Raw genomic sequence first — 26,340 nt, 5'->3', positions numbered from 1 at the left:
TTGTTAAAAAGCAAATTTGTCTCTTCTCCTGCAACAATAATAAACATATGCTTTGCTTACTGTGACATCCCTACAGGTGACATGGTGTTCGATGCATAGTGGGCGCTTTATAAATAGGTACAAATGAATGATTTTAAATGAATAATCTCACTGCACTTACAAATACATTTTGTAATAAGAAAAAAAAGCGTAACTTCTGCTTTTATCTTTATCTATGACAAACTTCATAGAAGTGATTGAGATCATATTAAATATTATAGTCATTATTTATTTTAAAGAGTTTTTTCTAAAAACAACAGCGATTTCTCCCAGTTACTAAATAGTCTAATGTGGATTTGAATCACCGTCTGTTTGACTCAATAGTCTTTCTTTTTAGCCAGCGAAGCACGAGTTACCTTTTTTCCCTCTCTCATCCACTCAAAGGGCTTCTGTTTTTCTCCTCAGGGACCCTCATACTGGTTTGTGCAGTTTCCACCTCTTTATAGTCTCTGTCTCTCAACCTCGTAATGACCAGACACAACTTGAGACTTCCATATTACAGGGACCTAACACAATACGTAATAAATAATACACTATAGATATAACTACACTGTACTTTACTGAATAAATTGATGACGTTAATGAGATTCATTGTTGTATTCCATAGCCACACACACTCATTCTAACTTTACCAATGTTCTCTCAAATTCAGTGTTCTCCATGAAGAGTTATCAAAGGAGAGTTACTATTAATCACCAAAAACGAGTCAGCTATATTCTTTTTCTCCTAGAAATGTGATTAAGTCTTTGCCCCACTGAGTACAGACCGTGCAGGTTAGCAAGCAGAGTCACATGGAATATATTTGTGTGCTTTTTTCTCAGGAAACAGGCAGCCCTTCTATGTAGGATTTAAAAAACACATTGAATGGAAATCATGAATCAACACCCCCATTTCAAAGCTCTAAGCACATCCATTCTATGTGACATATATCTGCTTATCTCAGAGCAAAACTATCTTTATGAACAAAGATCAGCTCAACTGATCATAGAAGTTCAAGATAGAAAGGATGACAAGAACATAAAAAACTGGATGGGCTCAAAGTAGAAATCTTAGCACATGGTTCATGAACAAATACACCTCTAAATTGCTCCAAATTGACTTTTTAGGGTTCTATAAACATGGACAAAATATGTACCTTTTTCAAGGAGGCTTAGGGAGATCCTTTAAAAACTTGGGTCTCACTAAGCCTGATACAATGACATATAATGTTATTTTGTGTAAAGTGAACACTGAATTAAAGTTTTTAGATGGAATCGTTGAGATTTTAAAATCACATTAATAGATACTAATTTCATGTGTGTCAAGTACTGTGCAGGGTGTAGAGATAATTAAATCATCAAATAATTTGCAGTTTGCTTTATTTAATAAGACGTGATCATCATGATAATGCAAAGGAGTCAATCAAGATAAAATTAACAATAGCAACAATAATATCGAGTGCCACAAGGCATTATGGAGTAATCTGTCCACCAAGCTGGCCAGGCAGCAACTGACTCGGGAATATGATGGCATTCACACAACTCTGATCACTTCATGCCCGTGCCTCTGGCAGATATCACTAATGAGTCACTGGGCTTTATCTTGCTGGACCCAGGAGCATCTCTCAAATCGATCTCAATTGTATGTCTTTGGCAGCCAATTAGCTAGAGCCGGCTGGCAAAATAAAATCTATTTGTCACCTCTGTCTTATATTATTCCTCATATGATGTGGTTTGGCTCCCATAATCCTACTATTTACCACTCTCTTGGATTCCTGGCAGATGGTCTCAATTGTCTCACTTAATATCTATTTCAACCTCCTTCTCAAAAGTCATCCTTTGTTGTAAAGACTGGAAAGTAGAACCCTGCTTTACCGAGACTCCTTTGCAGCTAGTGTTCCATATTTTAGTTCCACTTGAATTTGGAATGGAGGAAAGAGAGGCAAGGCTGGGGCAGAGGCAGCATAGTTCTGTGATCACAGCTCTGGATATAGGTCTCGTGTTGCAGTGGTCAGCTTTCGGATCATGGCAGAGGTGGGGTGAGTCAGGTAGCTGGAGCTGCTCCTAGGAGACCTTCCTAGAGCTTGTTCTTCCAGCCTTTTGAACTAGTTTGTAAGCCACCTAATATGTGGTAATAAAATCCTTTCTTCTTAAATCTGATATCATGCCCCAGTTGTCTGTAACTGAACTCTAATCTATTCAGCCTTTGTTCCTTAAACAGCTCTTAATATGAAGTCTGCCCAGAACCAAGTAGAGAATAGGTTTCTACTACCCAGTCGTCTCAAAACTAGATTTCTGTGAATGAACAGTGGTACATGATAAGCATTAGAAGTAGTCAGCCACCAGCTCTGTAGGTAAGAGTCTAACGTTTTGCAATTCTCTCAATCTCTCTGAGCCTTCATTCCCTCATCTGTAAAACGAGGGGATCATTCCGATTAATGCCAGGGCCCCTTCCATCTCTAACATTCTTTGCAGTTAATAAAATGAATTTCCAAGGTATCCCTTTAAAAATAGCTAATTATCTAAGACATTAAAAGAATCTACTTATCTATTCTGTAATTTTCTTGCATTAAGTGAAACTTTTTTTTTTCTGAGTAAATATAATTGATTACTTCAGAAAGAGATGAAGTTATTTCTGAGATAGGCAGCTTATAGCTAAAGAAATTTTAGGGTTCCTCTTTTCATTTTACAGATACTGAAACTGAGGTCAATTAAGGAGCAATTACCTATGTACTTACATCCTCCCTTCATTATTCCAATTTTACCAGAGGAAAAAAAGGGAGAATATAGTGTGAGTTTGGGTGCTTATTACTGGAATGAAATGAAAGCAATAAACTGGGGTTTGCAGTCCTCGGCAATGTTCATTTATGATACGACCAGCTCTTGTGCTATGTCTCTTTGTGTATTTCTGAATACGAGTTCAACTTCTAACATCTAACACTTCATGTCTGTGCATGATTTTTCTAGATTCGATTATAATTCTTTTGGTAAGTTTTTGTTTTTCTATTCTGTTAACACCAGCGTTCCTTGCATTACATAGGCATTCGATAAATATTCGATATTATTTAATTAAATCGAACTTAAGAGCAAATAAAATTCTACCTCTACAAAGAGTGAAATAAAAATTCAGAGTACCTAAAAATTTTTTCTCTGACTTCATCATTATTATTATGTAGTTATTGTTTTGTTATTTTTGTTACCTGATTTGAGGTGTTGTTTAAAAGTGTATATTCACTGCAAAATAATGAAACAATAGTTTTAAAAATAAGTCAAAAATAAAATAAAACCAAGTTAAAAATATATTATAATACTTTTAATAATTAGTCAATATGATTTTTAGATTTGACATTGAGCTTCCTGGCAGCCAAAGCAAGAAGCAAATCATAACCCTTTACCAAAAAAAAAAAAAAAAAAAAAATAAAACAGTGAGTCCTGCATGTACATGTACAGGGTGCTAGAGAGAATAATTTTTCCTAACACTGAGTAGAATGATATGGTGAAAAGAGCATTTAACAGAAGTCAGAATAACACAAATAATTATTGACATTTGCATAGCATCTATAATATATAGAACACTTTTAAATATATTGAAGTTCACCTAAGCCTTACACATATAATGCATGTATAATGGTTATTAGATGTGTTCCAATTTTTAAAGAAAATGAGGGGGTGAGAGAGGGAGGAAGGGAGGCAGGAAAGGAGGAAGGAAGGAAGGATAGAAGGAAGGAAGGAAGGAAGGAAGGAAGAATGAAAGAAAGAAAGAGAAAGAAAGAACATGAGTGGAATGATCAGATTTGTCTGGATTCAAAGTCCATGGGCTGCTGCTGGGCCCATAGTCTCACTAACCAACCTCAGGGAGCAGATCGTTTACACCTTTGCACTTAAATGCCCATGACCTTCAGATATGGGATAATGATTTGTGCCTTTCCTGTCATACAGGGTTATGGAGGCAAATAATGACATGCAAGTGGCAGCTCTCTGGGGCACCAACATAGTTATTGTAAGTACGTTAATTGCACTGTATATTAATCATTATAATTTAATCACCAAACTGAGAAAATACAAAATTATATAAAAGTAATAATTTGCATATGTTAAAGGAAATATTGCTGGCTATTGTCAAATTTTCATGGTATGCTCTGATTTCTGGCCTCAAACCCCAGTAGGGACGCAGCCTTCACAGGATGAAAAAAGGGAGGCAGGAGTCTGACCAGCGAGCCTCTTAAGAGAGCACTTGTAAAATGTATGTCCGCTCCATCTTCTGAGAAAATTAAGAGTCAAATCTTTGAGCCAGCCAAGGATTACATTTGTACATTTTGTTAACTTTAGCACAAATTGCTACAACCTGGGCCTCTGGTTTCCTTAGTAACCTTGATCAATAAGCATTTATAGGAAAGTGTCCTAATGTCAGTGTTGTAGCAGGATCCAGGTAAAATTCACTAGACTGGGGGATTCACTTTTACGGTCCAGAGGATGTGAGAGGCGGGGCTCCTAAGGGCCAGCAAATGTCCTCCTCAGGAGAACACAGGTCCGGTGTGCCATCGACAGAGCCGGCTACTGTGCTCATTCCTTCAGCTGGAGAATAGGGTACTTACTGGAGAAGGCAGGGGAAGTCAAAGGGCAATAGAAACCCGCTATTTTTCTGTAAATTACTCCACAATTTACACTGGAGTAAGCCAAGAAAAGTTTCAGATTCCCCTGGAGGGAATAAATGCATATTTTTTTCCTTTTACTGTATAATAAAAACTGATGAAGAGGCACACGCGAAGTGTAGTTTCACTTTAAGGAGATTTCAGTAGAGGTATCATTATACAAAGACGGACCTTCAACTAAATTGAGAGACAACGAAAGACTGGACTGCCTAAATGCCACTTATTTTTGCAGAGGTAAGCAGCAGCATCTTTCTTAGAGGTTTGCTGCAGGACTGCTTCAGTAGAGCTTAACTATCTGGGGGACCTGTACACCTCTAAAATAACCTGAGCTAAATCAACACATATCTGTAGCTGACAACACAAACCTGAGTACACCATCCTGCTCTGTCATTGACATCAAACAGTGCCTAGAAGAGGTGTGTCGATCTTCACCAGCAGGAATACCAGCAGTTGCAGGTGCCCTGTTACTAGGGGAGGAAAGTGATGGACAGGCACAGCCTATGAAAAAATTGACATCACTGGGCACAGTGCTGGGAATTAATCCTTCACAGCTGTGGGGTGCCAAGCAAAATTGAAATCCGACCATCACGAAACATATTGAAATCAGTAGGTGTATATAAATCTCTAAATGATTACTTTGGCCAGGTGGAAAAAAGTTCCATTTACTGCCTGCTGTAGGAAGTTTAGTTGATAACACTGAAGAGAGAAGAAAGATTTAAAATAAGGTGTTTTTTTGTGTGCACTAGGGCCATTATCCATGAATAGCTTAAGAGAGGACAGTTACAAGGCCAAAAAGATGACATGGTCTACCTCTTGGCTCCTGACAATAAGTGGCCAAAATAAGTGACTGTACTTTAAATAATTACCTTTAGCAGTATGTGTTCACTGTCCCCCATTATTACAGTGGCTATCCTAATAAACACTCAGGCAGCCTTTAACTTGTTACAGCTTCAGACAATGATGTTTATTTACAAATAAATACAGGTTAAAGTTTGGTTCCACAAAGCTCAACCTGTATCTGCAAGAAAGAATACGGACGGGACTTACTGAAAACTAGTATAAGCTAATTCATAAAGGAGACAGATAATTTAAATTCTTCCTCCTTCTAGCCTCAATCTTTGTCTTCTTTCCCCACCTAGAAAACTCTTAATCACTCTTGAATCCCACTATGTCATCTCTCTTTGAAAGTTTCTCCAGCTCCTGTCAACAGAGGTTGATGCTTTATCTTTTGTTTTTATAACACCACTTTCATCACGTTTATTGACGTCTCTCTTCCCACTTTAAACCTCTGAGGAAAGAAATCATATCATTAATGGAGTCAGTGTGTGGTTATTAAGAATGGGCTCCGCAACCAGACTACCTGTGCTTAAACCCTGGTTCCAGGGCTGGATGACCTCAGGTATGATCCTTAGTATCACTTGTAAAACTAGGAAAATGTGACTATCTACTTGTTGAGTTACTATAAAAATTAAATGAGATGATAACATACAAAGTGCTTTGAACAGCACCAGGCTCAGGTGTTTGCCATTCTTTCTTTAAAAAAAAAAAAATATTGCCATTGTCTTTCTTCATGTCAGGCATGGAAGAGATGCACTATTATTGTGTATAAAAAAAAAATTCCGTAACAAATATGTTAAGCTAAAGTGTTTATCAGTTCTCCAAACAACTATAATTAAAGAGCACATACGATGAAAGTGTGTGTTCAAAGACTGGGCTTGAATGTCCCCTAAATAAGAATTTCTTCAATAAGCCTCTATGTATTTCCTAAAATATTTTATAAGGGATCAAGAGTATTTGTAAACATACTTATATGTTCTAAAACAATTCAAGCAAGGAGCAATGGATATGGTTGGCCAGGTTTGTATTAAATGACTTTCTTCAGAAACACTTTGATGAAATTAGGTACAGTCTGGGAAGCAAGTAAATTTGCTTCTTATCCTTCACTGAAAACTGCATTAGCTGCCTCCCCTTGTGTTCTAGTCATGGATACTTTGTGCTCCTTCCTGCTCTGCCTCCTACGTGCAACTGTATGGCAGCAAATGCCCCAGAAAAGATTTCTTCATATGCACAGCGAGAGGGGGACCCAGAAATATGTTAAGGGTATGACGATCCATGCAAAGCAGTCAGTCCCCTTATCCTGAGAGCAACCCCAGATAGCAGAGGCTACAACCCATTGAAATTCTGACTGAAAAGCGTTCATTCGACAAATTTAGAGAACTTACAAAGTTTCGGTGCTATTTTAGGGTGAAACACCCAGAAGCAAAAACCACTAAGCAGACTTCGAATAAAATTAATTCTACTAGAAAGCGATGACGTACTGACAAATGAAACAGAAAAGGGGGTCAGATAGTCCTGGAAGAAAGGGCAGAAAGTGTACAGTTTTAAATGGGAGGAGTGAAGACCCATGGAGACCTCTGAGATTTTTGATCATGTGTACAATGGACTGAATGTTTGCGTCTGCCCAAAATTCACATGTGGAAACTCTAATCCCAGTATGACAGCATTTGGAGGTGGGGCTTTTGGAAAGTAATTAGGTCATGAGGGTAGAGGCTTGTGAATGAGGTTAGTGCCCTTATAAGAAGCCAGAGAGCCAGCTGGTTTTTTTTCCACCATACAAAGATACAGCCATAAATTTGTAGTTTGAGAGCTCTCACCAGAACCTGACCATGCTAGCACTCTGATCTCAGACTGCCAGCCTCCAGAACTATGAGAAATTAATATCTGTTGTTCAAGCCACCCAGCCTAGGATGATTTGTTACAGCAGCTTGAATAGACTTAGACAATGTATGTGAAACACACGTACCAAAGAGCTTTTGTATTTTTGAAATAGACTCTGTTCTTCGGCATAACTTATTTCATGGAAAAAGAACAGTCTATTTCTCTATTTAATTCATTGTGAATATCAAGAAATTTTCCCATTGCTTTTCCACGCTATAAATAAATATGAAGTCCTCAGACATAGGAGAACCCAAGAAAAAAAAATAAAATAGAATTTAAGAGTTTAGTAAAATTTAAATTTATATTTATTAGCTTTTCAGTGATATTTTCTAAAGTAAATCACAAAATGTGAAATAGCAAATTACTTTTATGTTTGGGACTATTTAGTAAACAAAGGGAATATTTTAAAAAAATCTCTGGTAGCGCAAATAAAGAAAACGTCCTAAACTAAAGAGCTATTCAACTTCATCACTGTTCCCATATTCTATCACAAATTACACAATATCCTCTGTGTACATAAAGGGCCAATTTCTGAGAACTTGAAGATACTTAAGGTTTTGAGAAACGAATACACTGATCTCTGATGAAAAATGAAAGACTCCCCAAACTCACCAGAGACAACAAATCAAACTATTACTGGAAATAAACAAATAGTGTACATTTGGAACATACGCAGAGTTTTTAAAGAATGGAAATTGATTTCAATAACTCCAATTTCCATTAGTGTTTCATAACTCTAATTTCCATTGGGGTTGCAATCACCTGGATACCTGTTAAAAATACAGAGTGCTAGCTCCAGTCCTAAAATGTGAATTCGAAAATAGAACTGGGGAATATGCATGAAAATCAAGTATCCTGGAGATTCAGGTCCCAGACGTCCCCAGAGAGAACATTGTGGTTCCTGAAATATGATAAAAACAAACAAAAAATCTACTTATATACAAAGAACTATTAATGCACCGTACAGACAACCTGTGAATATTTCCTCACATTTTGATTAGAAGTGGCGTTATAATTAACAATCTACATGTGCTTCAATTTAACTCATAAAACTAGGCCTTTCTATTTGGAGATTATCAACAGGTTAGTGGTAGGAAAGTCATCTCTTAGTCTTCCTTTGATTCCCATGACAACACATCTTCTCTAAACCATTTGGCATCATTTGACCCTCACTTCCTCCTTCTTTGTGAAGAAATGACCTATCTGATTGGTAAATTTAGGAAGGATAATGTTCCCCCTCTACTCGATTTCTCCATTTTGTCCTTCTGGGAGCAAATTGCCCATAAGGAGCAGGATTGTCCTTTTCTCTTCCAGTCTTAGTCTCCCCTGGGCAGCACCACACATGGGCTGGAGTGTCCAATCCTGGGCAGCATTGCCTGTGATTCAAGGCTGAGTCCGCCTAATCCTACACCTATCAGCAGGTCCATGTGGCTCTGACACTGGTCTGTAGCCTCCAACCTGGTTTCCTTCATTAACAGACCAATTTTTGTCCTCCATCTTCCGCTCCTTTGTCTTAGTTCTTATTCATTTAGAACAAGGTGGAGGTAAAAGAGAAAGCTATTTATCTGGCTTCCTGCAAAACTCTGATAGAACAAGGGCTATTTCAAACATGCATGCAGACACCAGAGTAGCAATACTGGTCACCAATGCAAACATTGAAACCAACAAGCTATGTCTGTCCCATTTTATTTATAAATGAGCCTAAAAAGTTATATTTCTTTTATCATTTATTCATTCAAAAGTAAACAAAAAGGAATTAAAAGTAAAAATTCATACTATCCAAATCACATGGTAAAATGCTGAAAGATACATAAAGAATTTATAGACAGTGATAACAGGATTCATAACTAACTTGCAATCTCAGCTTTAAGACATTTACTCAGATCTCTAAAGTATCCTTCAACTCACCTATTATCCATCTGATTTTGACTCATAACAAAGTATAAACATTTAGTTAGAATTCATTTAATTAAGTCATTTAATTTCTTAAACTTTCAGTTTATGTGTCTATAAAATGAGGATAAAAATTTATCTCTCTCCCTGTAAAGTTTGGGCAAAAATGAAATGGGAGTACATACCATAGTGATTTATACATAATAAAATAATATGCCATTATGAATAATTACTGTATTTCTTTTACAAATTAGTATTTTCATTATTCAGAAATTTGATTTTTTTCACTCAGGGAATCATGTAACTGTTATATGTATTTCTTCAGATTACACAACAATGACTTATTGATGAAATCCTACATCCACCAGGAAAGTTGCTATACATTTTATGGGTAATAAAGAAACATTAGTGCATACTTCCTGCACTCTAGAAGCTTTTACTGAAAAGGAGAGATGCAACAAACGCACACTAGAAACAAAAAGTAGAAAGAGAATAGGAGAGTGGATTTTGTGCAGTAAAAGTCATAAGGCAAGACTTCTACTCATATTACCACAGAATTGCCATTTACTGAGCTCTATTTATGTTACAGAGCCTATTAGTTTTTACATATATGTGTATCTATCTATCTGTCTGCTTGTCCATCTGTTCGTCTGTCCATCCATCCATCCATCCATCCATCCATCCATCCATCCATCCATCCAGTCCTCAGCCCTCAGTTCTTACAACTACCAACAATCCAGTGAAGGTCTGGGTGACTTTATATAAGACAAACTTGACTTTTTGAAAACTGAAATAACGTGTCCAAAACCTTATATCTTATAAATGGTGGTACAAGATTTCAAACCCACTTCGACTTACACTCTTGACTACTATGCATAGTCTACCTCTGGTCACACCACCCACTGATGGGGATAAAAATCAGATTTTGTCCTTGAGCTAAAAAGCTTATCCTAGCTACAATTAAAATATTTGGTTCAAATATTTCATCTTCTAATATCTTCATTCTTTAAAATCTGTACACTCATTAGCAGGGAAAAAAATACTATTGCTCTGGCAAAGCAAAGAAAGTGCACTTTGGATTGAAGTTGAGCATGATCAATATTTTTTTTGACAATAATTAACTGAATGCTCTGGTCTTCATCCCTATTTCTGATGATTCCCCCCTCCCCAAGATACTCAGGGTTAAGATTCTGTCACAAAAATTACCGTGAGCCATTCTGATGCTCATTACATGTTTTCTCCATGAGCAGTAATGTTGTAAATATTGACTATTTAAAATGCTTAGTTGATACCATGGAAATAAACATTTTTGCTTCATTTAAAATATCCAATTTTTCTAGCCTTTGAAGGAAAAAGAGAGCAAAATGTGGAATAATTAGTGGCAAGACAGAATAGGGCCAAGTCTAATGTCAAGGATTCCGATTCTCACTTACAGAGTATGACTTACTTACCATTATGTTTGGGAAAGATTATTTTAATTAGGAGACACATTACATAAATATTCTCTAGTAGCATATTAGGGAGGAGGGGAAAATTCTTATAAGTTTACTTTTTTAAGACAAATCTTAAATAATTTTATATAACCAAAGAGAAGGTGGAGAGAAGAAATTAAGAACGTAATTAAATTTAACTTTCAGCCCCCTACTTGGGATTTGCCTCGGCTTTTTCCCACTATAGTTAAGTGTGAATCTAGTCAGCATTCACCTTTATTTAGAAGAAGGCTCATGAAGAAGCAAAGGAAGGAAAGCATAGCCAGAGTTAATTATTACTATCCTATATCCTGACTATATCTAGGATTGGCCTAAGAACAATACTCTTGGTATCTCAGAATCCATAATGTGTTTGATGTATCAGCCGATTTCTGTGGCTTACTATTCAAAACATAAGCCAAGTCCAAGAGCAAAGAACATGGCACTGTAAGGGAATATCACCAGTAATATCACTTAATGAAAGGAGTGAAAGTTCTCTAAGAAGAAGTAACTCATGGTATAGATGCCATTGGCATAAGGTCTCAAGCCACCTCTATCTACCTGGAAAATTCTCTTCCCTTCCCAGCCTGAGAAAATTTATTTAAAGGAGATGACAGTCTTTTCTTAAATAATTATTCCAGGATTTAAGCTGTTCCCTGAAAAACAGACATATTCAGGTCCCTCTGGGATGTGATAGGGTATGATTTGTCTTCATAGAAAAAATTCTCCACTTGCTTTAGCCAGCCATTGGCATGAATAGTTCCTATTATTGTGAAATATGTGTATTTAAAATATATTAGCTAGTCAGGTCAACTCTCAACTTTACAAAGATTTTTCAATTTTACAGAATTTCTTTGCTGATCTTGCATTTTTCCTTGAATACACCTATAAAGTGTTAAGCTATATGTTAGTTTTATTGTTGATGCATTGCAGAAGCGTTTATACATCAATACTGAGGCCAGTTTGCTATTTTGAGCATTATACGTTTAGTCTAAAATCTTGTTAGGGACCCAGAGCTATTGTGCAAATTTTTAATGAGGTCCATTTTCAAAAAGAGTTTTAGCTGTACAACCTCTATTGTCCTGAAAGAATGCATTTGGCTAATTTCCTCTGTGTTATTTGCAATAACAGGAAAGAGTTAATCCTGCACTCACTCAGGTGATGTTTAGAAGCCTCAGCTAATTTCTTCTTCAGTGCATCAGTGATATTTAGGGATTGCTGAATAGAGTGAAGACAGATGTGGGATTTGTGTATTTGTTCAGGTGTCTCAGTCTTCTAATTATTTTATCATTACCTACTTTCCCCTGTAATTTGTTTAAATTTGAAATCACATCACCAATTTACCTCATTGCTGTCAGGTCTCCTGTTCATTCATTAGAGAATTTTTGTGACCAGGTCATTAATAACTGCAAGCTTGCTGACATATAAAGTCATTCATGTACTTAATTCTACCCAAATAGATGTCTGAAACAGTACTTGACTCCAAATATACTATCTTGATTTTCTTCACATATCATAGAAATTTAGAAAAAAATTGACAGTTACACAACAGGTTAGAGTGGAATAAACATTAACTCTAGCTTTTGAAGTCTGTGGTTGATTCCAATCCTACTGTGTCTTGCTCCTAAACAAGACAAGTTACTTAGCCCTTTTGAGCAAATTTCATCATCCATAAAAGTGTGTATAGAAAATACTTATGGATGATCTGAGATAGGATCGAACTCAACCTTATATGAGTTACAACACAAAATATTTACAATCGGCATAAAGAAAATTGTTTTTGGCAGCTCTGTTCACAACGTTCGGGATTGTTTTGACCCGTAGTTATGTAAAAAGATGAAGACCGAAGTCTTCATTAGCAAATGTAAGTTTTGATATGGTGTGCGCCTTTTCTCTAAATTATTCTATGTCTCGAAATCACTCTTAGAATTTGAAGATCTGCGATGTGGCATTACGATGATCTCCATCTCATAGGCAAGGAATTGAGGTCAGAGAGAGGTGATGATTTGCATGGGATCCACAGACAATATATTTCAGGGGCAGGATTTGACCTATGTCTCTCTATGTTCAAGGCTCAGTATCTTCTAATCTCAGTGTTGTTTTGCCTCTAAAGCCAAGCTCTACCATTAATTCACAAACAGACTCTGTGTAACGCCTATCTCATCATGACCTGTAATACGAGAAAGTTTGACTAGATGGGCTTTCATATCTTCCTACTCAAAACGTTTATAATTCTTGGTTCCAGACTTAGTCATGTGAACAAAATGTACCACATTTTTACTTGAGTTGAACATGGATATGCCTCTATAAAAAGACATTACCCTCCCTTACTGTTATTTAAATTAATCTAAGTAAAATACAGCTATTAGTAAGGGTCAGAAAATATTTATTTGAATGTGCACAGCAATTGATTTATGCATGACAATTTTCCTCCTAAATCCATACAGATCCGGAGATTACGTCATCTAGTGCGAGACCATGCCATTTATTCTCTTTCAATATATATGTAACCCGATGCCTAGTGTACACCATTCTTGATGGTTGAGATGGGTGTGATGATCATGTTATAAAGGAAGTGCACCATGACTGACAAGAGCACAGAACAGGAAGAGCCTATTCAAGCTACAATGTGAAGTTCATGTCTGTGCAAAATTATGATTCCTAATGTTGGTTTAAAAGACATTAGCAATCCAGCCCTAAGACACGGTTTTTTAACATTAAGCTTGTCAACATGCTCTTTCCTATCCAACAGCACATAATGACAGGGCAATAAGAGCAAACCCCTGGGCACTCTCCTATGTTACGATGTACCAGGTAAATCTGTGACTCCTTTAGAAAGCAATTTGACCTATCATATACGTTAAGAGATTTGAAACAGTCCATTCTATTGTTCCATTAATTATTAGTCTAAGATCTTATCTTAAAAATATAATTCTAAATTTATAAGCAACTTCACATAGAAATTTTATTACAGAATTTTTCAAATACTGGAAAAAATGCAAATAACTGATATGTCCTAGAATCAGGATAAGTAAATTATAGCACACAATTTATAGAGTATAATATAAGCATTAGCATATTTATGAAGGATCTATAATCTAATATAAAAATACTTATGCTCTGATATTGAATTTAAAGCTAAATAAAATTTTGTAATACACAATATCATTAAGTTAAAAGGAACAAATCTACATGTAGAAAAAACTAAAAGTATTTGTTTAAATAAAAATATTACTGGTGGTTACTCTTTGAATGATGGGACTAGGAATATTTTTGTCATGTTTTTTTCTTTTTTAAAATATTTCTAAGCTTTTCATAATGATTGCTCATTACTTCTGTCATGAAAAAAAAAACATGCCCCTTCTCAACACACAGTTTTGGTTTCAATGCTGTGATGTTTGCACACTTAAATTCAGTTTAATGATTTATGAACATATGTCTATAAAAAGGCTTACGAATTGTGTTTGACCATACCTCAACCCGATGGCACTCAATGTGCGGGATGTGACTTTTCCTGCCCTCCTCCCCCTTGAGATTCTAGGCAGTACCTGGAGACACTTTCGATTGTCACAGTTTGGAGAAAGATGCTACTGGCATTTAGTAGGTAGAGACCTGGGATACTGCCAGTACTGCCAAACACCCTATATTGCAGAGGACAACATCCACAAAAATTATTATTTAACTGAAAATGTCAATCATGCTGAAGTTGAGAAATTCTGCCTAAAAAGAAAAAAAAAATGATATTAACTCAAACCTGCAGAGAAACTCTGAGAAGTTTATTGCCAGAACCTCTGAATAGACTTGGCTGTCCATTATCAACCCATCCATCCACTCACTCTCACAAGGTATTAAAGACATAGAGATAAGTGCTCTGCCTATGTGCTGCTTGAAGTTTATTGAAAGAAGAAGACATAGAAATAAAGAATTTAATGTAGTTTGAAGTGCTAGGATTGAGTGCTTTGGGATAACAGAAATGCACACTTAATCCAAGTAGGTAGGTCAAGGGAGACATTCTGAAACAGACGGCTCTTGAGCTGAGCTTAAAAGAAGGCGTTAACCAGGTGAAGATGAATGGGATTAGTATTTTAGAGAACGGAACATTCACAGTACAGGCAAAAGCATGACACACAGAAGAGCTTGGGAAAGAATGAGTTTCATGGCAGTGGAACATGAAATGGGCACAAGAAAGGGTGGGCAAGAGGCAGAGGTCCCAGGGCCAGAGTACCTTTTTCTGTTTGAGGAAGTTCAGAAATGCTTCCCAGAGAAGAAAGTATATAAACTAAGGGTTGAAGATTGAAAAGACATTTCCAGAAATATGAAGAGGGGAGAGAATTCTGGGAGAGAGAATAGTATATGCAAAAAATTGTTAGCTGGAGACAACATGAGATGCTCATGGGACATCACTATAGTGTTGCTGGAACATGAAGCTGGGCAAAAGAAGGAGGCAGGAGGAATGACCAAGAAGGAGGGATGAACTGGATAGGTAGGCTCTGGTCTGACCCTGATCCTTCATATCCTATGCAAAGACATGGAGATTTTATTTTGTAGGTGATACAGAAAAATCTTGAGTATGAGCTCAGTGCTCATGTTTTAAAAGACTTCTCTGTGACAATATGAAGTCAGATTGGAAGAGAGTAGGATGAGGACAGGGTTGAAATGAGACAAGCATATCGATGTAAAGAGATAATTCATCAAAGATGCAGTTGAGAGACCCACTGATAAGAATGTGATACACTTTGTATGGCTCGGGATGCTGTGGAAATAAAAAGAAATCACTGTGCTAAGGTGCAGTGGTCCCTTTTTCCTAGCAGAGGAGAAAATGAATAAATAAATATGAAGTGATTTGAGGAACAGAGCATGAAGGTTTATTAGTATCAAGTGTTACATTGTACAACATACAACAGGACTGATTGAATTCAGACTAGGGAGGAAAGGGTGATATTAGAAAGAGTGTAGGTTTTTATTTGAGCTGAAATGGGAAAATACGGATGACTTTTGGGTAAAAAAGGAATTGTGGGAGAAAAGGGAATATGTGAGCCAGGACTTAGAAACTGAGATCAACATAATGTGTTCTTGAAAATGTAAAACTGGGTTTTTTATCAGCTGTCAGTAGTTCCCAAGGTTACGTGAAGCTAAGTACTAAAAGTATCACTGAGACTTAGGTCAAAGGTTACCTCTATGAGTCCTTTATAATGCTCCCCACCCTCTAAATAGTCAGTCTCTCCTCTATGTCATCCTAATCCTTGCACAGATGTGACACCAAAGGTATGCTCATTTGTATGTAAATCCCTTTTAGCCAAAACTATGCTTTTAAGTTCTCGATTACTAGTACACTGCTTGGTACACAGGTGACAGTTAAAAACCATTTTTTTCAAGGTTGATTGCATGAATGACCATTTTTAGTGATAGGTATGATGGATGTTAAGAACGAAAACAGCAATGATACCCAATATTTGTTTAGCTCTGTGCGTCAGACACATGCTGAACGTGATTTTTAAAAATATCATTTAATATACTTCTTACAATAATCCTATGAGTCCAAAGCCATGCCATCCTGAACAAGCCCGATCCCGTCTGATCTCAGAAGCTAAGAAGGGTTGGGCCTGGTTAGTACTTGGATGGGAGACCACTTAGGAAGACCAGGTGCTACAGGAGTAAAAAAATAAAAATAAAAATAAGGGATTGTAAGCTGACAAGGTCCTTGCAATCAGTGAGGTCGACCAAGGTTTGCCTTGCCTAAAAAAAAAAATAAAAAAATAAAAAAATAACCCTGTGAGGCAGCTACTAGTACCCTCTTCAGTTTTCATATGAAAGATCTGAAGTTCAGGGTGGTTATACACATTGTTCAAGGCCACGTGGTCATCAAAATGCAGAATTTTTAACTGAATTCAAGTCTGTCTCACTTCAAGAAACATGAACTTACCCATTATTTATATATCTTATGTATTTTCAAGAGAATCCAGACTTAAGGGGATTTTATCAACAACAACAAAAAAGTGTTGATTCAATGTATTTGTCCTACAACCAAAAGACTCAGTGTAATACAACACTCTGAGGACCAATTTACTTTGAAAAGTTGAAATATGTCTTTAACACACCACTAGATAAGAGTTTATAACCTTAATGAAAAAAGTATATGATACCACCTTTTTTGAGAAGCGATGAAACCGAAAACAAAAATCAATAAAATCGGATGACCCAAACTGTCCTGTCTAGTCCCAGCATTACTCATCATGTGATGAAATCATGCAGATAACTTAATTTATACATCCCTCTAAATTGGACTATAAATGTGGAGTTAGGAAAAGGAAAGATATTTTATTGAACAAACATATACATTCTAATTCAAATCACTTACTAATGTGGCAGATAATTTCATCAACCCTAAAAGAGGGACTAAATCCTCATCCACTCAACGAGACTAAGAGCTCAAAAAATCTAGATAAATTTCACCCCCAAAATACCTCACCAACCTGAGACTCCTTCTCAATAGGTTCCTTTTATTGTCAACTCTAGAAGGGGTTGGCTAATTACAGAGACAGGCCAAATCTATCCTGCTATCTGTTTTTGTATGATCTTCGAACTAAACATCATTTTATATTTACAATGGTGAAAAAGTAAAAAAAAAAATAATATTTTATGACATAAAAATTTTATGAAATTTATATTTTAATATTTATAAATAAAATTTTATTAGAACATAGCCACACTCATTTGTTTGTGTATCTTTTGTGCTACCACAACAAAATTGAGTAGGTATAAATGACTGCATGGCCCACAAAGCCTAAAATATTTACTATAAAACAAATCAAGGACTACTGTTCTAGAATAAAGCTCAGCAAGTGCCAAAGAACTTTATGGGTTTGGCCTTTCAGGTTTATTACATAACTTAGTGGTTCTCAAAGTGTGGCCCCTGGACCAGCAGCAGCAGGCTAAAGTGAGAAATCTTTAGAAATGCAAAATCTCACACCCTAACCTAAATCTACTGAATCTGAAATTCTTGGGTTGGGGCCTATCAGTCTGTATTCTAACAAGTCATCTAGGTGATGCTGATACTCACTAAATTTTGAGAGCCACAGATATAATTCAAGATATTTGAACGCACAATCTTATCCCAACATAATTACAAGAAAGGCATTTATTGGCTCCTATTTATATTCCAAGCACTGAGCTACCTATGATTGATCAAGATAAAAGCAAGACCACTCTTTAATCATATCTGAGTCTAGGCAAAAACATGAACTTTGTTCAAACCACAAAAATGACCAAATGTTCCCCTCTTAGCTAGTATAGCTTGCCTCCTTGCCAATTACAGCTTTAACCTCTGTCTAGTCTTCGCTACTTTTAAATATAATTTAAGATGCCCAATCGTAAAATTACCCTAGCTTGACTTCATTCAATCCAAAGCAAAACTCTATATCCTAAATCATAACTCCCCAACATGAGCTCAAATCCCGTAAGTTCTTTCTAACGACATCCTGTTACTGAGACGCCCCACGATCTCCACGGTGTGCATCCTCCCACTCTGCAGAGTAATGAAGCTAAATTGTTCAACCCCAGGTCTGTCTGGATGATCTGTGTCTGGAGATTATTGAAACATGCAATTCTTCCTAACTTCATTCCTTCTCCCCATTAAGATTTCAGCTCTCTGCTCCCAGCTGAGTTCCCAAAGTAAGCAAAACTGAAAAATAATGGTCCCCAAACCAATGAGTATCAAGCACATTGCCAGATCCAGAGCAGATACTTGGTATCTTAAATGGATTAATGGACTTTTTTAGAACTAACCTGATTACAAACAATAACTTCAGGAAACTTCTTTTTTAAATTACAGCTCAAATTCTTATTTTTGGCTTCTAGTCTTTACCTATTAAACAAAGTCTTTGGATCCCTCAGTTCATCAGATTTTTTTTAAAAAAATTATTTATTTAAATTACTTTCAAGTATACAGCACATTGGTTAGACATCTACATTGTTCATGAAACGATCTCCCCAATGGCTACCTCCCTCCACTGATCCTCCACCCAGCCAATGTATTAATGCTAACTGTATTCCCTGTGCCGTGCTCCTTATCCCCATGCCCAGCTATCTACTAATTTGTACTTCTTTAACCCTTCACCTCATTCTCCCAGCTCCCCAAATCCTCCTCCCCTCTGTCCATCACCAAGTCGTCCACTATATTTGTGAGTCTGTTTTTGACTAGTTTGTTCTTTTTGTTTCTTAGGTACCATATATATTAATGAAATAATTTGGTATTTCTCTTTCTCTGTCTGGCTTATTTCACTCAGCATAAGAACCTTTAGGTCTATCCATGTCGTTGCAAATGGTAGGATTTCATTTTTTTTAATGGCTGAGTAATATACAGTGGAATATTACTCAGCTCATCAGATGTTAAGTGTCACTGTTTTCATGGAGGCCTTCCTGAAATCTTCCAACTGGATGAACTGACTCTTCGCTGCATTTTCTAAAGGCCTTGCTCCCTCTCACCAGACACTTTAGTCTTGGATTAGTTATTCACCAGATGTTTCATTCCTAGCCAATCTGAAACTTCTTAAGGACAGTAAAATGCCCTGATATACTCTATTTTCCTTCACATAGTAAGTGCTTAATACATATTCCTTCAGTTTCAGTTAGAAATCGAAGGTTGTTTTTCCAGTTATGAAATTGAAAGGACTACTTTCCCAGCCAAATTAGAGTCCATCTAAGCTTGGCTTTTTCATTACACTGCTGAATGTCTCATTTGAAATTATTCCCCAGGGCTATGGGGTTCTGATGGACAGCTGCCCCAGATGTGCTTTTGGTGTGTGAGTATCTCTACTTTGCAAGGGGATTTTGATATAAAATATTCTTAGCAAAAAAAAAAAAAGTAAAAAATATTTGTAATCAATGAATCAAGAGATTCTAGGCTACTATGGAAACTGGACAGAGGCACTGGAGGCCCTTGATTATGTAGCTTGAGTGGAAGTGCCCAGGCATCATTAATGAATGAAAGTAAATGATGCTTGTGCCATAATTTTTTAAGTATCTTCTCTATACCAAGCTTTGTGCTAGACAGCACGGTTAATTATATAATCAAGAAGGACTAAAAGTGTGTCAGTTCTCCTTTATATTTTATTTGTTGTTAACCCGGGATTCCACACTGCGTGCTGTATCCCTGTGTTGGCATGGTCTTACCTCACCCAGTGCCTGCATGTAGTACATGCACAAGCATCTTTCTGGCTTATGAATTTGATAAACTTCTCTTTAGCTATAAAAACTCAGCTTAGAAGTCACCTCCTCCAGGGAGTCATCTCTGATGAATTCTCTCTCTCCTACTTATACTCAATTGCTTTGTGTTTTCCTTTTGTATCTTGGACTCACTCGTATAGATCTGTCTACAATAATGTATTGTATTTTCTGTGTCTCTAGTTCCTATCTCCTTATACAGCTGAGATTTCCTTGACGGTGGTGACTATCTTTAATTCATCTTTGTATTCTGTGCCTAGCAGAGTGTCCAGCATATTTTAGATAATTAAAAATTGTTTTTTTAAACGCAAGCCATTGCTGAAACACAAACGGTGAAGTAATGGTAATTATTGAAGTTGCTTAATGGGTACGTAGAAGTTCATTATGCTATTCTCTACACTTACCGTGTGCAAAATTTCTCCAAAATAAAAAGTTCAGAATGATTGAAGACCTTGCAAGATGTGAGATATAGCTGTCAGCATTTTAAACTTCCCACCATAAATGGAGCTCCTATATCTCTAGCTACAACTTCTATGTACCCCACATTTCTTTCTTTTCTCATTAGAACCATATTTAAAGACAAACAACGTTGCCCTGAAATAAAATACAATTATGCCATTATAGAGCAGATGCAGACCAAAGATATTAAATACAAATTTTCTGGAAAAACTGGAAATTGACAGTTCACATTAAGTATTTTACTGAGGAGGGCAATGTATGGATTTCTGCTCTTGTCACATGTCACTGACTTGTCCAGAAACACAGTTGGGACCTCTGCTTCCACTTTTACCTGTGACCTCACCTCCACCTACACCCAGGCTGACCCACTTAAAACACTGGACTGCCACATTGCTCATTTGTTTCCCCATAGTTGAAGACTTTGCATCAACGGCCCTTCCCTGGTTAGAGAATAAGTGCTCTCTTGGCATTGCATTCCAAGTGACAGCTTCAGCCACACCTCTCAGGTCAACATTCTCATTTCCATGTGCTACAAGCCACCTTCTGCTGGTGCTTATGGTCGCAACTCTAGCCCTTTGCTCAGTCCGGAACGTTCTTCCCCTATTCTCTAACTTGGGAAATCTTTCTCACACTGCCAAGTTCTGTACAATTGTGTTTTTCTCCATGAAGCTTTCTCTCGAGCACTTCCCAGAATGCACCACTCTGTCTGTGCTTCTTCAGGCCATTTCTCGGGCTTATGCCCAGCACTTATTCCTTCTGCCTTATTTGGTAATTAGTTTTCCTTTCTAGAATGGAAGCCTCCTGAGGGTACATTCCTTCAATGTTCATCTTGCACCTACCTCGTCAGTGCCTACGAGAGAACCCTGCACACATTTAGAATTCAATGAGACATATATTACATGCTACACTATGAAATAATGAGATTAATCTTGTGAGCACTCTTCCTTGTTCCCCTTATGAATAAGTGGATATGTGTAAAACCTCTAATCATTATATTAAAATCCCATTAGTCATTTTAATCCTTTTTATAAATTGCTTTTGCTCCTTAAACCTTGAATTTCAACTGAAAGAAAATTATTTTTTTTAAATAGGGCTTTATCAAAATTGGAATCTAATTTAGGTGGGAGCAGAAATATTTCTCTTAACTCTTTTTTCTCCATAGCTAATTCTTGCTAGCCATTGTAGATGATAATATTAAGGCAACAGTGCTTTATCGCAACACTCATGTAGACTCTCTCATTCGAATAGACTCAGAAGTACTTTCTAAGTCAATCCATGCACAGAGTCACATTAGAGAAAATACTCCATGGCAGTACCAGTGAAGAATCATTACTTCTTGAGGACAGAATACAAGAACAAAATTGCCTATAAGAAGCTCAAGTTTTTTCTCTAGGTCTCATCATCTTCACTTCTCCACCAAAAAGAATGGCCAGTTCTCTGGCCTTATTCTAGGCCATGTTTTCTAGGTAGTGTAGTCTCAGTGAAAAGTTTAGCAATCTACATTGGGATGGCACTTTTTGGTTGTTTTGTCATTTGCACGTAGAAAAAATGAAGGACCCTGATAATGTAATACTTTGCGGCTTGCTCTTTAGCTGCTTTTTTTTTCGTGTTCCTTCACTTGGCTGGTAATTAAAGGGCTTAAGTTCTGATTCTGCTTGGACATTCCGAGAAAACACAGATGGGCCCAGGCCAGAATTCTCACAATCTTATTGGTCTCATTGTTGGACTCCACCAGCACTGGCTATTCATCACCACTGAATATGAGTCACAGGTGGTCAAAATTCAGTGCACCTTAGAAGGAAAAGTGCTTGGGAGACCACTTGGCTTGCTTTCATTCTAATTCTGCTTCTAATCTATGATAAAGTCAGTGATCTGGCATAGCTTGCTTGCATGCCATACTAGGGTCCCACACTCAGGTTGGCATCAAAGACTTGTAGAAATTAGGTGGCTATTATGTGATCTTATTTTTGTGAGTGTATTTCCTTCAGATATCTCACAGATTGTTAGTAGAAATTTCAGGAATTCACTAAATTTCCCATGTATGTTCTCATTAATTCCTATCACAATATTAGGGAAGAGGAATAAGTAAAAAGGATATTGTAGTAAGAAAAACACTACGTAGAATTCAGTATTCCTTGGTTTTGGTCCTGTCTCTGCTCCCAGTTAGTTTGTCTTCTGATAAATCTGTTAACCTGTCCAGACTGCAATTATCATGTAAAATGAGAAAGTTGAACTAGACCAGAATTTTCTAACATGTACGTTAGAATAAAAAATACTCATTTGTCAAGCAAACATGGGTTATACCTCAAGTATGGTAATAACCTGCATCCTTGTATTTTAGCATGATCAAGGCTTCTTGTACATTGAATCCTAAGTTTGCCCAGCTTATTGGACATTTGACATAATATATATAAATATGTAGGTCCATCCATATATGTGTGTGCATAGAAATATAAATTCATATATGAACATGGATATTATTTGGATATGAATATGGACATTCATCCTAAGAAAGATGTTTCAGACTAGTTCAAAATTCTGTGATTCTAGTTGGGGAAGTCAAGCTTATATTTCTACTTTTCAGTAATTAGAACTCAGATTCGATGTTTTCATCTGAATGCCTTCAACTTTAAGTGACATAAAACAAAGAATAAAAGTTGAGTCAATGACAGGGGTCTTAAACTTGGGACATTTGACTTTAAATTTCTATATTATTGACATTAGCAGTAAAGGAACTGTGTGCTATCCCACAGAGCTATGAAAGATAACTTCCTCAAACCCTTCCAATGTGGTTCTTTTTTTAGACGTCACTTTATCCAGCTCTGAGTGTATGCCATCTTGAGTATAGTACACTAAAGTTAGGGAATATGACTCAACCAAGTTCAGAGGACAAAAACTAATATGGTGACAAAATAAAACAGAAACAAATTATTGCAATTATAGAAACTGAAAATATCCTATGTAGTTTATCATGACACCAACATTAGTGCATTGAAGCAGAAATCTCAAAATAATGAAGACTGCTGTGTAGCACTTGGAGAAGTTGCAATATTACTTTACAATATTATTCTCACATGTGCCGCAGCTGAATTTGTCAAGAATTGAGAGTACTTAGAAAAAGGTATGAAAATAACATGAAAACTTTTCATGTTTTTATATTGGTCTAAGCAGTTAGGACCTAATGAACCCACTGTAGAGGAAAAATAGGACTTTCTGAAGATAACATCCATTGATCACTATTAACATATTTACAGAAACAACCTGTACACTGGATGTAGTTTGGGATGATGTCATCTTAGCTATCAGGTCAAAGCTCCTGTAGTTAGAAAGATTACAGCACAGACAGGTTTACATGCATCTACTAACTTACAGCAGTGTACATAATGTGAGAAATGAATATTCATAAATAACTCTGCAATGAAAAATCATATCCTTATCTGGAAGGAATATTAGCAAGTATCTCAAGAACTCCATTCCTTCACTTGGGAAGAAAGAAGGGCTTGGATGTAAAATCGACATCAAGTATTAGAAGTTGAAATGATTCAAAGTATGTTATTTCCATAGAAAAAATTTTCATGAAAAATGTGTATGTATGTGAATGCACACACATTCAAAGGGTTAAAGTAAACAAAGTTAATTGACTTTTTCTACTCTTTCATCTTTGAATAATAAAATTGATTTTGGTAGTAAAATACATTAGATGGATAAAATATTTATTGGTAGAAACAATGCTGTCCTGTGCATATTTGTTCCCACTTAAGAGACAAATGTGCAAAGTGGCTCCCTGGGAAATGCAAATGAAACAGTTTTGCAAATTAGGCATCCAAAACACCGTTTTTTTGCTAAGTAACTCACTCAGTTTAAGCAAAAAAATGCTTACCCATTTTATATAATAATCAACAACCCAGCTCCACCCCCGGACCCCCTAACTAATGCAGCACACACAGATACGTCCCTCACAAATCAGAGTGCTCCTCAAGAGGTTGGAATCTCTAATGTAAGTAAGGTGTGGTAGTCAACATGAACTTGACCACCCCAAACCAACCTGTATTTATCTGAACTTTGGAAATATATTCAACCCACAATATCACCCCCAAACTCAAATAAGAAGATAACGGTACAATAATAATATCCCTTCTCTCCCAATGACAAATATCTGGGTAAACAGAAATGAACTGTTCAGTGCTAGTCTGCTCCATGGCAAGCATGCATATTTTACAACTTTTATTTTGGGTATTAAACCTCCTCAACTTCCGCAGTGTCTGCATCCAGTTCTGAACCAGCCCTGACCAAAGGCACAGACTGGGAGCGACCACTTTACCTTCCGAAAAATCAATCAGTCCCAGCAAGTGAAGCAGCTTCAGAGATGCACATATAATCACAACAATACCCACTGTTTGCAGTCCTTCCGACTCCCACTCAAGAGTCAACATCCTTCAAGCTGGCAGAGCATCCCAGCCTCCGGACTCCTTTGGAGCGGAGGGAGTTAATGAGAGAATCCGAGCAATATCTGGCTTGGAACAAAGACTTGTGCGGGAGGAAAGTGAGCAGCTCCTCGCAGATGCACCCGGCCAGGCAGCGGCCCCCCGGGGTGAGGACCGACCTGGGCTGAAGTCCAGCCTCTCATGGTGATGCTGGCATTTGCCTGATGGGGTCCCCCAACCACAGCTGGCCGGCCTCGGGACTCTGCGCTACAGCCTGAGAGTACTCGGACTTCAGAGCTGCGAAAGAAACATCTGTTGGAGAACTGGGGACTTTGCTGTGTCCATGGAGCGAAGGGACACTCCCAGGAAACTTGCCCTAGAGAGCGCGGCGGTACTCCGTGCGCTGACGACGAGCTGCGGGGCTGGGTAGGGCTATCCGTATGCTAGTTTGCTTCCTGGGAAGCTTGCCACTGTCCCCTTTTTTGCCATAGCAGCTGCTCTCTCTTCTCGGAGCTTGCTCCGCGAGAGGGCTCTGGGGATGCCAGGAAAAAATCCGTTTCGGTGGCTACAGCCCTTTTTGGAAAGACCCCGTGGAAGCCCATGGGCTGCTCTCCTGGGGAGAAAAGTGCAGGGGGGAAAGATCCGAGATTCAGTCAGGGGCTTCATCTAACAGAAGGAGCACCCAAGCTGCCTTCCGTCTGCCACTCCGCTGGGGCTGTTGTGGTCCTTGCTGACACTTAGGGAGCATTAATGAGTAGGGAAACTGGTTTAGTCCTTATATTTCCAAACATGCATGGATGAAGGGTGGGGCAGAGCAGAACCTTGTAAGAACACTGATGTTCAGTGATTGTCCCCTGGAGGATGAGTGCCATCACCCTCCTTTAAAAGCAAAGTTTCACAAACTTCCCTGATGATAATCACCCAGGATGCTTGTTAAAAACACTGTCTTGTGGAGAGTCTGATTGAGGGGATCTTAGAGTTTGTGTTCTTAAACAAGAAAGTGGGTGATTCTCATCAGGGTGGCTGGAGCTCGCTGTCCCAAAAGATCCTGTGGCATATCTGATTCCAAACTAGACAAGCAGCCTAGGCGTGGTCATGACTTTTGGCCTAAGCCAGGACCACTCTGGCTTCATCACTTGGCCAGCTTTCTTCAGTCTGTTGAAGGCCAGCCCCAGAGCAGCGCTGAAGAGAATCAACTGGCACCTTTTTGTGAAGGATTTTTAGCCCCTGGAACTGACTGTGAAACATAAGGGCTCATGAGAAATAGTTTGGACCTCAGGGGACGTTTCCTGGTTCTGCTAGTTCCTTGCTGTGTGATTTTTCTGCAAGACACTTAACCTCTCTGAAAACAGTTTCATTTCCATGAAATTGTGATTATAATACTTTAATGTTTTATTTAATGTTCTCCACTGAAAGAGAATTCTAGGGACTCTAGGAGTTCATAATAATAGTTAACATTTACTGAGCATTGATTATGTGCTCATCA

General features: G+C 37.5%; 1 protein-coding gene and 1 pseudogene across 5 annotated transcripts in view; one reads left to right on the top strand and one right to left on the bottom strand.

Annotated features, from left to right (window-relative positions):
- KCNIP4 (potassium voltage-gated channel interacting protein 4) overlaps positions 1 to 26,340 on the bottom strand; it is a 914,902-nt gene that overhangs the window by 160,591 nt on the left and 727,971 nt on the right. Inside the window, exon 1 of one of the 5 annotated variants that reach the window (XM_039838083.1) lies at positions 24,752 to 25,007. The exons of the other annotated variants lie outside the window; for them this stretch is intronic. Coding sequence (XP_039694017.1) covers positions 24,752 to 24,863 — 112 coding nt within the window. The 5' untranslated portion in view covers positions 24,864 to 25,007. Of the gene's footprint in view, positions 1 to 24,751; positions 25,008 to 26,340 lie in introns of those variants that run through there. 5 annotated transcript variants of the gene reach the window in all.
- On the top strand, positions 16,287 to 16,404 carry LOC120582980 (uncharacterized; annotated as a pseudogene).

The sequence above is a fragment of the Pteropus medius genome, unplaced genomic scaffold (genome assembly GCF_902729225.1).
Source record: "Pteropus medius unplaced genomic scaffold, Ma_sr-lr_union100, whole genome shotgun sequence".
Classification (NCBI taxonomy): domain Eukaryota; kingdom Metazoa; phylum Chordata; class Mammalia; order Chiroptera; family Pteropodidae; genus Pteropus; species Pteropus medius.
The sequence above is the reverse complement of the archived record's forward strand: the minus strand, read 5'-3'. Positions and strand labels throughout refer to the sequence as shown.